This window comes from Doryrhamphus excisus, chromosome 15 (assembly GCF_030265055.1).
Source record: "Doryrhamphus excisus isolate RoL2022-K1 chromosome 15, RoL_Dexc_1.0, whole genome shotgun sequence".
Taxonomy (NCBI): domain Eukaryota; kingdom Metazoa; phylum Chordata; class Actinopteri; order Syngnathiformes; family Syngnathidae; genus Doryrhamphus; species Doryrhamphus excisus.
The window spans coordinates 8,161,733-8,175,141 of NC_080480.1; the positions used below are offsets into that span (position 1 = coordinate 8,161,733).

At 39.3% G+C, this 13,409-nt stretch overlaps 2 protein-coding genes across 2 annotated transcripts in view; one reads left to right on the forward strand and one right to left on the reverse strand.

Annotated features, from left to right (window-relative positions):
- Positions 1–287: 287 nt before the first annotated feature.
- Positions 288–12,288, reverse strand: LOC131103566 (homeobox protein Dlx4b-like). Its single transcript, XM_058049933.1, has 3 exons — positions 11,680–12,288; positions 8,454–8,650; positions 288–1,639 (listed from the first exon to the last, which is right to left on the reverse strand). Exons 1-3 carry the CDS (start codon positions 12,002–12,004, stop codon positions 1,397–1,399), a joined length of 765 nt encoding a protein of 254 aa, XP_057905916.1. The 5' UTR covers positions 12,005–12,288; the 3' UTR covers positions 288–1,396.
- nags (N-acetylglutamate synthase) overlaps positions 2,017–13,409 on the forward strand; it is a 48,962-nt gene continuing 37,569 nt past the window's right edge. The window contains exons 1-2 of the mRNA XM_058049931.1: positions 2,017–2,136; positions 4,660–4,796. The gene's annotated coding sequence lies outside the window, so the exon portion shown is untranslated. The remainder of the gene's footprint in view (positions 2,137–4,659; positions 4,797–13,409) is intronic.

Below are 13,409 nucleotides of genomic sequence, written 5' to 3' on the forward strand. Positions count from 1 at the left end.
CATGTTCTCCCCATGCATGTGTGGGTTTTTTCCGGGTACTCCGGTTTCCTCCCACATTCCAAAAACATGCTAGGTTAATTGGTGACTCCAAATTGTCCATAGGTATGAATGTGAGTGTGAATGGTTGTTTGTCTATATGTGCCCTGTGATTGGCTGGCAACAATCCAGGGTGTACCCCACCTCTCGCCCGAATACAGCTGGGATAGGCTCCAGCACCCCTGCGACCCTCATGAGGATATGCGGACTAGAAAATTAATGAATGAATGAAATTATTTCTCTTTGTTTATTATTATTATTATTATTATTATTATGTACAGTCAGTGTTTGGTCATATGACAGACCCATTCATTGAAAAAAAAATGTTGTTATACCAAAAATATCTTTATTATTTATTCTTTAAACCCCGGTATGTAACATGTAACATGTAACATGTGTCCATCCACCCCTTGATTTTCACCAGTTTGCCCAAATATCCAAATAATGACAACATCGCCTGCAATCCCAATAATTCTCCATCCCATCATCTCCATTTTCGACCAAGAACTAATATAGGCCTTGACCGTATTTGAGCTCAGTGGAAGGAGTAGCTGTTGCCATCTGTAATATAACTTTGTGATTCAGTTCTATTAAAAACACTCAAAATAGTAACAATCTCATTGCCTCTATATTTTTGTCCTTTGGCTCTTTAATCCGATTTTCTTTTAAGTTTGAAACAATAGAAAACCTTCACATGAGCCCTTTCCCACATGTAATTATGCCACTAAATCCCACAGAGAAAAACATTGTCTGGAATCACAGATGCCTCAGCACTGGCGTTGTCCATGAGACATGGTGCTTATGTATTGCAGTACTTTTTTGTGCATGCTGTGTACACATAATCCCTGAAAACAGTGCAAATATCTTGCACAAAAACACAGTTTTGACACAGAGCTGTGGGGGTTAAAGGTCAGTGGCCATTATTTTCTTCAGCTTCACAAATTGATCTCAACTTTATATGTTTGGTCTCACTTTACATTAAGGTAGACAAAAATATGTGGGTTGGGGCACATTTTGGACACCCTTGCTGTAGTGCTTGTGAAAACTGGTTGCTCTATTTACAGCCAGTCCTGGCTAAGAGAAAACAAATCCGTAAATACGTGAGGTGGCAGGTTTATAAAGTTTGCAAATAAATAGAAGTTACTTTGAGGTTTGAATTGCATTGAGTGCAACTGTAAATAACAATAGATTGATTCATTCTCCACTACCTATCTGCACATCAGTGTATTCATATTTATAGCCCCTAAACCGTAAGTTTAACGCCCTCTTCTGTCATCTTTGGCTTCCAGTGTAAAACAGTGTCAGATCCGCTGAACTAAGTGAGTTTTTGCCACAGAAAAAGCCTCGGCACAGGCAAGGGTCACATCATTTGAGTCCTCGGTATGCTGTCCTGCTGGTGTCCCTGGTACCAGTGGCTGTAGTTGTTCATGTATCCAGCAGGGTGCACTGCTGGCCCTTTGGCAGCTATGCTCATGTCCCACAGGGCGCACTGAGACGTGGAAGATGATACCGGGGGAGGAAGGGGTTCGCCATCAGGTCCGCAGGGCCCGTTCTTCATCATCTTCTTGTATTTTGATCGTTTGTTTTGGAACCAGATTTTTACCTGAAGGTGGGAGAAGACAAATTATAAATGGAGCCACATAAAAACTATTAATATGTTTTATTTGTTTTATTAATACCCATCCCAATGAAATGCACAAGTCAGGTGAACCCTATTGAGTCATGATATCATGTCAATCGTCCAGGGGCGCAAGGGGGTGGGGGAGTTAGGACAATTAAATTCAATAGGTAAAATAATTTCGCTGTGTGGTTGTGATTTTTTTTCTTTTGAAATATAGTCAGAAAACACTTAAAACGATATATTGTATTTAGTAATGACAGTTAAATATCCACATTGACCAAACTAAGCTTCCACATTCACTGACCACCCCCCTCACACACCCTTGCTACATGAAATGGTTTGATCCACTACTACTTTCATGTCAATCGACACATCCGTTCTAGTTTCCATACAGCGAAAACATGCTGCCAAAAATAAAAATATAGGAGTCAAAAGACGAAAAGAGAAAAAGTTGGAGAAGAACGGCAAACAAAAAGGACGTGAGTGCATTTTTTGTAGCTCAGCCAGTGTGTCGTCAAAATGAACATATTAGCTAATGAAATAAGCCAGTGTTAGCATAATGTGTTAGCCTAAATCTCACTCGTTTTAAACCAACATTTTTGTAATTTTTGTATTTTCATTGCTGTTTTTTAGTCTTCCTTCATTATTGTATGTTATGTATATCTGTTTTAGTCTGTTATTGCCACTCCTACATACCTTGTTGCTGCTATCGGACCTCTAACTTCCCTACGACATCAATAAAGTTTTATCTAATCTTAAATGATCTAATCTAAACTGTTCCAAATTGAGCCTTGAATGATACAACTGTGCTTTTCAGCAAGCATCCAAATAAGGGAGAGCAAATCATTCACAGATAAGCACATAATTATAAATACACAGGCAGTCGACACATTTGTGTTAAACAAGTTTAACTGGCTGCAAAAGAAAACACGAGGATTAAACTCATCACGTTAAGGCTAAACCGATGAAGAACATGAAATAAGGATGTTTAAAATTAAATGCTTGTGCACCTATATCATTCATGGCCACAAGTAATGTAAAAACATTTATATTTTTACTGTCCTGTTGTTTTGAGAATATTCCATGACTTTATGGAATGTTTTCAAGGGAGAATCCAGATCAGGGGTCGGGAACCTTTTTGGCTAAGAGAGCCATGAAGGCCAGATATTTTAAAATGTGTATCTGTGAGAGCCATATACATTTATTTAAACATTGATTGCAATAAAATGTGTGCATTTTTATGTAAGACCAACAGTTTTAGATATAATGGGCTTTAATTGTGTAGACCAGGCACACTACCCCACGCCAATGGGGTGTGGCCAGCACACTTTCGTGAGCAGCGTAGTGTCCAACTATAAATCAAATACTTGATGCCATTAATGCAACTTCTGCTGCTGCATACTTTTGCACCATACTCAGTATATTTCATTCTTTTGGCCATCTTTGCCAGAAGGCTTGGTTCTGCAGCTTTAGCTAGGTGACTATTTGACTAAAGGAGGAAAGTCTACATTTACATGTTGACATCTCAATGACCGAGGTAGACTACCGCATTACCCAGTAATAATCGAGTTTTGGTGTTTGACCCGGAAAATATCTTCAAGAAAGATGGATATGGTCAGCCGTATTGCAGTAGAAAATAGATGGACGGATTAAAATGCATAAGAAAGTTGTTGTTATTATTTTTTTCATTTCTGTGATGGTTTACTTTAAAATGTTAGCAAAAATATTTTTTTATTGTGGTAAGAAATGCTTGAGAGCCAGATACAGTCATCAAAAGAGCCCTACCTGGCTCCCGAGCCATAGGTTCCCTACCTCTGATCCAGATCCATCCCCCTCACAGATGTGTGTGTGCTGAGAAATTTACACAGCATATTTAAATATTATATTGTAAAGGTGATAAATGTAGATATAATAAGCTTTGTGTTGTTATTAGTTGTTACTTTTGTGGCTCTTCATCCGGTCAGGCTTGTGGCATCGACTCTATGAGCAAACCACACTCTGTTTGGGTGCTTGGCTTGTTGCTGTGGGCGATAGGAGAAAGGGGCTCATGGGTATTTAAATTAGTAGTAGTTTTGAATCAAAGATGTCACGAGATTCGAACATTGCTGGATAAGCCACAGGGGTCAACACTTAAGCAAAAAGTACTGATTTATACACCAGAAATTGTACACTATTTATTAATATTGAATCCTAATTCACAGAAATTACCATATTTTCCACACTATAAGGCATAAAATAACATCTAAACATTTTGTAAACCAACCCATGTACTGTCAATAAGCTTAGAAATAATTATTTCACATTTCAACTTTATGATTGTGAAAGTTCCATGTTTTTTCCCAATAATATTCTGACTTTATTCTCGTAAAATTATGACTTTTTTTCTCAGCCTATTATGACATTATTATTCTAATATGTCAACTTCATTGTCATAAAATTACTGCTGTTTTGTCAATTTTTGCTGCTGTTTATTGTTTAATTTTATTTTTAGACTATTTTTAGTGGGCCACAAATACCCCCCAGGTCAGACGTAGGACACCCCTGTTGTAGAATATGATAAAAACTTCCACACTTTGGTAGCCCCAGCTTTGGCAGGAGGACCGAAAAGGTTATTTGTCTGTCATACTCATGCTTATAAAATAATTGTAAGTATGTCCTTATCATAATCTCTTTGTCATGAATTTGTACAGCAGTCCAACAGAGCATTGCCTATAGTAGAAAAAAAATCAAGAGGACTACTCCAACAAAAGAGCAGTCAAAACCCTAATGTGAATAAAGCAGCGCTGAGGAGTACTTGGGTCAATCAACAGCACGCAAAGTTAATGCAGCCTCGCTGAGAGCATTTCTGCTGTAATTATTGGTTTCGTATTGCAGCAGCAACATGGAGCTGACAGCTTCTCTGTGAGAGTAGCTAATGACACCGACATGAGATGCGGAGGGTGCCAGGTGCTACATGCGTGTGTGTACACATATAAAGCATATCCCTGTGTTGTGTTTTGCAGGAATAAGAATCCTCATTATGCTGGATGGTTTTGTGTGAAACAGGCAGAGATGGACAACGATAGGCTACAAAGTCAGGGAAACATTATGTGCTACGTGCTACTTGGCAGCTGCGCCTGGGAACAGAGGAGGGATAGCGGTCAGTGTTTGGCCGGCAGCCTAATGGCGTGTGATGTATGATGCCAATCTTCAAATGCATGTGTTTATGTTACCGTGTGTGTGTGGGAATGCACCATGAGCTGTGCATGTGTGTGTGTGTGTGTGTGTGTTTATGTGTACCTACACAAGCGGCCTGTTAGAAGCCTGCTGGCCTCACCACTACCAGAAGCACTGACCTACATTGACAACTTCAATTCTAGTATTATTCATTCATTCATTCATTTTCTACCGCTTATCCTCACGAAGGTCGCGGGGGTGCTGGAGCCTATCCCAGCTGTCTTCAGGTACACCCTGGACTGGTCGCCAGCCAATCACAGGGCACATATAGACAAACAACCATTCACACTCACATTCATACCTTAGGACAATTTGGAGTCACCAATTAACCTAGCATGTTTTTGGAATGTGGGAGGAACCCACGCATGTACAGGGAGAACATGCAAACTCCACACAGTGATGGCCGAGGGTGGAATTGAACCCAGGTCTCCTAGCTGTGTGGCCTGCACACTAACCACTTATCCGCCGTGTAGCCAATTCTAGTATTAGTTCCATGTAATTCTCTTAATTTATACATAGTGCATGCATTTTTGTCCAATCAGATTTCAGCATCTATGTGTTGCCATATCAATGTAATCTGCCCTGGCCCTTCAGAATCAGGAGAGCTGGGCCATGTCATATGCACCCGATTAGCAATGAAGTTGCTTTTTTTTTTTTTTTTTTTTTTTACCAAAAATGTATTTAATAATTAAATAAGTACGATATTGCTGTCATAAAAAAAGAAAACCCAGCATAACCCTCAGACAAAAGCTGGCTCAATCCCAGACAAATCCCCAGAAGCAAACTCAGCAATGTTATTTATGCACTGCAATGTATGCACGGTAGTTGGGCCCACAATGCAGTGAAGTGCAATGTCCCCTAGATTGGAGAGACCAAGCAACCTGGGGCTTTAAAAGGGGTGTCAAACTATGAAAGATCCTCTCTTAATAGAGGTTGTTCATTGTCCGCTTTCAACAATATCTTGACATCTCTCCCCCAAAGATTGCCTCATTCCATGGAAAGAACAATGAACTGTTTTTCCAGCAGGTTGACGATTCCTTAACTCTGATGCAAAATGTAGTCTTTGTCTTAAGGTATCTGTTCCTTGTAATTTTACTTTTTTTGTAGGAAAATTTCCATTAAACACCCACTCAAAAATTCCTCTTGAAGTTACAACATCTCATGAAAAACCCAAAGAGAAAGTTTGTATAAGATCCTTAAATTCGACTAACTTCTCACTTCTATGCAATCCTGCTAATGTGACTCACTTGCAGCCAACCGCAATCACGCCTACTTGGTTTTTATAAACGTGCAGGCAAACAAAAGGATCATCTTTACATCTAGTGTAAACATGATTGTGGTTCAGGGTGATGATTGTGCATTTGATAACATCAATGTGGTATTATACCTCAGCACCTACATGAACATGAGCGTGAACAAATACACATTCCTCATATCAATCAATCAACAAGATTCTAGTACTGCTGTCTGGCATTCTGACCTTTTTTCCCCTAGAAACAATATTAACCCATTGCTCTTGAAAAATGCGGGCAATAATTTTGGCTATGGGCTGCATGGCCGCCAAGTGGTTAGCATGCAGGCCCCACAGCTAGGAGACCTGAGTTCAATTCCACCCTCGACCATCTCTGTGTGGAGTTTGCATGTTCTCCCCGTGCATGTGTGGGTTTTCTCCGGGTACTCCGGTTTCCTCCCACATTCCAAAAACATGCTAGGTTAATTGGCCACTCCAAATTGTCCATAGGTATGAATGTGAGTGTGAATGGTTGTTTGTCTATATGTGCCCTGTGATTGGCTGGCGACCAGTCCAGGGTGTACCCTCGCCTGAAGACAGCTGGGATAGGCTCCAGCACCCCCATGACCCTCGTGAGGATAAGCAGTAGAAAATTAATGAATGAATGAATGAATGCTCTCTCCGTGTCTACTGTTGTAATGAAGAAGTCTGTGTTTTATGCCACTCCCCGTTTAAATGTGTTGGTGTGTTACCAAATGCCAAAAAGACAATCCCTTTGTCCATTTGTGTAAACTTCCCTTGCCATCCAACCCCAAATGTCGTCAACTAGATTTGTTTTTCAATAAGGGTCAAAATAATAATATTTAAAAAAAAAAACAATTGTAACTTTTTCCCATAATGCATTTCCTCCTAGCAAAGCATTAAGTCGTTATTCCGGCTGGGGAGCTGCAATGCCACCTCTGTCCAACCAGAGGGAGCTTGAGGAGGCCAGAGACTACAGGGAGGCTGACATCATTGCAGCACCCGTGCGGGAATAACCAATTAAATGCTTTGCTGGGACAAAATGCATTATGGGAAAATGTCAAAATTGTTTTTTACACTTATATTTGTACTATTTGTACTAAAATTCGTAGGTACCTTTTGAGTGTTAAGTTGCTTTGTGATGATTTTCGCTGTCTTTTTTGGATGACACCATGTTATGTTGAGTAATGACCGCCTGTGACCTCCTGTGTTTTCCAAAGGTTTTTTTCAAACTTGTTGGTAGTTTGTTCATAGCTCATGATTGGCTCGTGTCAAACAAAGAGCTGCATGGTCCTCACGGACTTGTCCTCATGAAATATGTCATTTGATGATGTGGACATGTGCAGCTTGTTATCCGATGCAGCTTATATATGTCTGCTTTTCTCTCGAAATTTAGTGAGTAAACACCAGAATTTACATTATATATATATATATATATATATATATATATACACAGTAAACCTCGGATATATCGGACTCGGATATATCGGAAATTCGCTCACAACGGACAGATAAAAAAGAACCGATTTTTCTGTAATGCATTTCCAATAAAAATTCATTGCATATATCGGATTTTTTATAACGGATTTCGCCTATTTCGGACAAAATCTCCAGTCCCGTTCCAATGCATTTCCATTAAATTTCCCTCGCATATATCGGATGGCCGCATCGTGGTGCTCCGATTCGCCGAATCGTGACAGGCCGCTATACGACGTCATTTGCAGCGTTTGCAGCGTTGCCTCCGTGTCCAGGTACATTGGAAACATAGTCAAGGAAGTGCCTTTTTATAACGGATAAAATCCGATTTACGCATATACCGGATATAAATCCGATATATGCGTAAAACGGACATTTTCCGGTATACGCATATAACGGATTTCGCTTATATCGGACAAAACCAGTGGGAACAATTGAATCCGATATATCCGAGGTTTACTGTATATACACACACAGGGTGGGCCAAAAGTAAGATTACAGTCATGTAATGTAATAAACATAACATCTAAATGCACTGAGGCTTATTTGAATGACACAAGTTGTGTTTTTTTTACTTCACACCCTCGTAAATTAGCAACTTCAAGTGGCTGTACAATCGGGAGCATACTGGTATGTAGCATTCATACAGGGTTGGAGCCCGACTATTATTTCCCCATCTGCATATGCTACTGGTCTTAATAGAAGAGGAAATTATGCGAGTGTGTGATGACTGCGCTCAAAAGAATGTTCCCATTCATGTTTGAGCATTTATAAACACACAAACAAATAAAGACAGCATTCATGTGACTCAATCAGTATTATAATTAAAGAAGGAGGAAAGGTGTGCATTACCTGCGTCTGCGTCAAGCCTAGTTTGGCAGCCAAGTCAGCCCTCTCGGGCAAAGCCAGGTACTGGGTTTGCTGGAAACGCTGGTTGAGAGCCTGGAGCTGCAGACTGGAGTAAATAGTCCGAGCTTTTCGGCTCTTCTTCCCCTTCACGTTGAGCCGTAGCTCTCCATTTTCTAAGACCGTTGTGGGCTTCTCATGTTCTGTATGAGGAGGAGAGACAGAGCATAAAAATGGTTAAGTGACCAACACACAAATGATTCACTGATATGTTTTAAAGCTATGTAAGAATTGCATGTAATTACAGGACTGGACTGGTCGCCAGCCAATCGTAGGGCAAGTACGTATATATAATAATACTAATAGTCATAATAATAACACAGGCTACAGTTACCGCCCTAACCTAAACACAAACTAAAACTCAACTCTGAACCTCCAACGTTACTTTCTGTCCGCCACCCATTCTGCTTCCCTATACAAACACCGGACACATTTATTGCAACACACACAAACATGAGTTTTATCGATGTCTTAAATTACATGTTTTCTCAAATTACACAGTATTCACTGTACTGTGTAATATGGATGCAAAGGTGCCGACATGGGTGTTATGACATATCTAGAGGGCTCTAATAATGTTAAAAAAACTTATTTAGAGGGTCATAAACAGGCTTTTATGCCACAAAGAAGGAATCGTACTTCAAACGAATTCACTTAAACCAATTAACCAGGATAAACAAAAGATTACTATACACCTAAATAATGGTTTAAAAGTTAATTGCCAGAGAGTGGCAGAGCATTTAATTGTTCTTTCATTTTGTTGTCACTTTTGCTGGCACAGATAGATGAACTAAGATACATTATTTGTAGCAAATACGTAAATTTCTGAGCAATTAAGTGATAATAGATAATTATAGATATTTTCTTTAGCAGATATATTTCTAAAGTAATCTGCCACAGCACAGTGGTTGGAAATTGCTGTTATAGGTGACAAAGCCTAATTCAGTATATTGTGGTGGACACTCGGTGGCATGACTCTCATACAGTCCGCAGTCGGGTTGGAAGCGTCATTTATGTCCCAGGTTTTGGTGCGCAAATGGGAAAATTAAATTCCGCATGACACAAAACCCTGCATGTTTTGTACTACTGCCACATTGGTGACCCTGACGTGATCCAACGTGGCAGTTGCCCCATTTAGATGCTTGTGGTTTGAACTGTCTTCTGTTAATCTTAAATTTGTTACATTTTGATTTTAGCTGACATTCTTGGGCAAATAGGCATGTGTTTACTGATATTGAGCAAGTATACCATAGCAACACAGGCAGAAAACCCACAGTTAAAAGATTAATCGGTACTGGACAAATCACCATAATGTGTGCAATGGTGCTTCTAACAGGCTTATGAACTTATTTTGTTTTTTTAAACATAATACTATATATGGCATACAGTAGATCCCTGCTATGTGACACATATGTCTATTTCAACATTTGCAATAAAAGTGACTGTAATAATCAATGAATCGGAGTCACGGTGTAGCCTTTAGCCTGGTCATCAGGTTAGCACTAGCAGGCTAGAGAAGTTGTTTCTCTAAGCTGTAACAACTGACGATCATACATTTACTTGAGGCCGATTTGATTTTACGTCTGCCCTGTGATTGGCTGGCGACCAGTCCAGGGTGTACCCCGCCTCTCGCCCGAAGACAGCTGGGATGGGCTCCAGCACCCCCTGCAACCCTCGTGAAGTTAAGCGGTAGAAAATGAATGAATGATATACGTCTTCCAGCACACAACTATGGTGCGTTCAAGTCCACAGTGTGAAATCTCAACGCTTGATGAAAAAGCAATATCAGCGAAACAAGTGTTGAAATGACTTTGCAGAGACGCAAATGCAGAATTGTGACTAGAAACGATAGCATCTTCCAATTTTAGTGTATTCAGTCAGGTTCTCTACATTTGGCTAAAGATAAACTCACACACAGAAGGCATACACGGTGCAGTTCAATAAAGGATGTAGCGCTGGTAAAATGAATAAAAACTATTTTGTCTTTTTGCCAGGCACGCTATACCACTATTTATTTACTCGGGGTGATCTTTGTTATGACATACGTTCCTCGCCTATGGCGGGAGAGAACAGCTGTGGACTAAAGCCATACCCCCCAAGAAGCTCTGATAACTGCTCATGAAGCATGCAACGGTTCTGAAGCAGTAAATGAAAGACTAAAAACTCAAATAATCTCAACTTATATCACAAAAGTGGTCAATTAAAGCATATTATATATTTTTTTTAATCACACACGGAATGAAAATGCTAAAGACTGATTTTAAGAGCAAAATAAGACATTGCAGGTATTCTTCTAATTCTAATGACGTCATGGGAAGTTTTGAAACTGATAACAGGATTTTTTGAGCTTGCAGAAAACTTGCCGTTCTTCAAAGATATTAGTGTTCATAGAACAAAAGTATTAGTGTTCATAGACCAAAAGTAGACCAGAATAAGCAGCAATAAAGTGACAACATATAGGCCAACTGTACTTTATCCAATGTTTGCAAACTGGGAGCCAATTGCAGTTGGAATGATTGTTAACCCATGGCATATTGTATCAATACAATTAATAAAGTCATAACAATAATGAAATCATTAAATGCTAAATAATAATATAATGAATAAATAATACAATGAATTTAAAAATTAAAAATGTAAAAAATATCCTCAGTAGGGTCTCGGGTATGCTGGAGCCTATCCCAGCTGTCTTTGGCGAGAGGCAGGGTACACCCTGAACTGGTCGCCAGCCAATCACAGGGTAGATATAGACAAACAACCATTCACACTCACATTCATACCTATGGACAACCACTCAGCCACCGCGTGGCCTTCTTTATTTTATTTTATGATAATTTTTTTTACTTAACACTCTAATAAATGTTACAACCCTTCAAAGAAGAGTTATTTTTACTTATTTATGTCAGGAGGCCTGGAAAATTCTTATCTGGTAGGTGGCAAAAATATGTTTTTGTCCATATTGTAACACAATATGAGGGGAATTAAAGATGAGCAAATTAAGTCAAAATGAAGGTAATCGGTGTGTGGATTATTTTTTTTTTAAATGTGTTATATTATACCCGTTTTACAACGTCTATTGGCCAAACAACTACAATATTGTACATGTCAGAATCGACTTTTTTCATTAAAATGAAAGTAGAGAAAAAGATAAACTAGAAGTGCTTAAACCCACCGTTGTCCTCAAGCCTGGTGTGTCCCAACGCGCCGCTGTGCCCGCCGTGCTGGTACGCCACGTAAGGCCCGGGTTGGTGCGGGCTGACGGGGCTGTGGTACGGAGGGTACCCGAGCGGGCGGCCGTAGGAGGATGCAGAAGACTGGAACGGGCCGTCGTGTTGCGTGGGTCCGACAGCGTGCAGACTGTGGAAGGCGTAATGGCCGTGCGATATTCCGGGGGAGGGCTGCTGGTGTCCCGGGTAGCCGTGGCCCCCGAATTCCAAAAAAGCCGATTTGGAAACATCGGAGGAGACCAAAGTGTCCGACATGGCGCTCATAGTCATAATGAGGGTGGATGAGAATATGAGGATTGGACTGGATGAGCTATGAGTACTGGATAAATGTCATGACAGGACTGCGCTCATTGAAAACAATAAATAAGCTTCTAACAAGTTGTTGAAATCCCAAAACAATAAATTAATTTTAAAAGGTGCGTGTAGTCCACCACATGAGTTTTAAAAAAGCCTTAAAAAGTTTTCTTCAAAGATGAAACTTGAAGCCGCACTATTAGTCCACAGTGTGCTGCTGCTTGTCAGGACAGACAATGTGCGTCTGCGGCCGTCTTGTCAGGCGCAACTTGGCGCACTGAGCTCTCATTGGCTGTCAGACTGACATGTCACACATCAGCAAGAAAATGGCAGTGCTCATTTTTGGCACAGAAAATAACGCCTGATCATTTTCAAGTTCTACTGCAGTTTATAAAACATAATAAAGTTTTTATTATGTTTAAAAAAAAAACGTGTTTTTTTACTTAATTTTTTAGATGAAATAAAGTACGCATTAATTGGAGCCTGTGAAATTATTTTTTATTAGCCTGTCTGAAAATGATTTAGCCTTTTTTTTCAACAAAATGAAAAGTTACTGAAAGAAAACGTCACAAAAAGCGTACTTGTAAAGGTTATTGAGCTGCAACAATTAATCTATGAATTAATGATTAATTTATTGTTCAATTAATCCACATCTAGTGCCTCTGGAATGTGAATAATTTTTAGTTTTCTTAGTCATCCATGAAAGCAGACCTATTATCTTTGTGCATGTTTTAGAGGAATAAGATCTTCACAAAGATCAGCTTTGACTTTGGAAAACAACAATCAACATTTTTGCCTCCTTTCTGATATTTTACAGACCAAACCACTAACTGTCTGTCTGTCATGTCTAACCATTACAGTTAATTGAAATAACAACGTTAAGATTAATTGACTAGGAAAATAACAGTTAGTTTCAGCGCTAAAAAGTTAGAGTAGGTTCCTTGGATCAGTACATTGGATTGGTTTTAGCATCTTTAATATAGAAAATGTAAAAGTGGTCCTTCTTATCCTTCATTTTTATGTGGCCCTCACTGGAAAAATCACAAGATTTCTTGTTATAAAATTAAATGCAACCAAAAAGACACACATTTATTAATATTTACACACAAAGGATGTAGTTACAATTTTCTTTTTTTTGTTATTGTATTTTTTTGCACTTTTCAGTATTTTATTTATTTTATTTAAAGTGTCCCTGACAGTTTTGAATATGTTTAAATATGTTATACATTGTTCTTAATTACATTTTACACTGTTTAATTTCTGAAAGCAACAGTCATTCATTCATTCATTCATTCATTCATTTTCTACCGCTTATCCTCACAAGGGTCGCGGGGGTGCTGGAGCCTATCCCAGCTGTCTTCGGGCGAGAGGCGGGGTACAC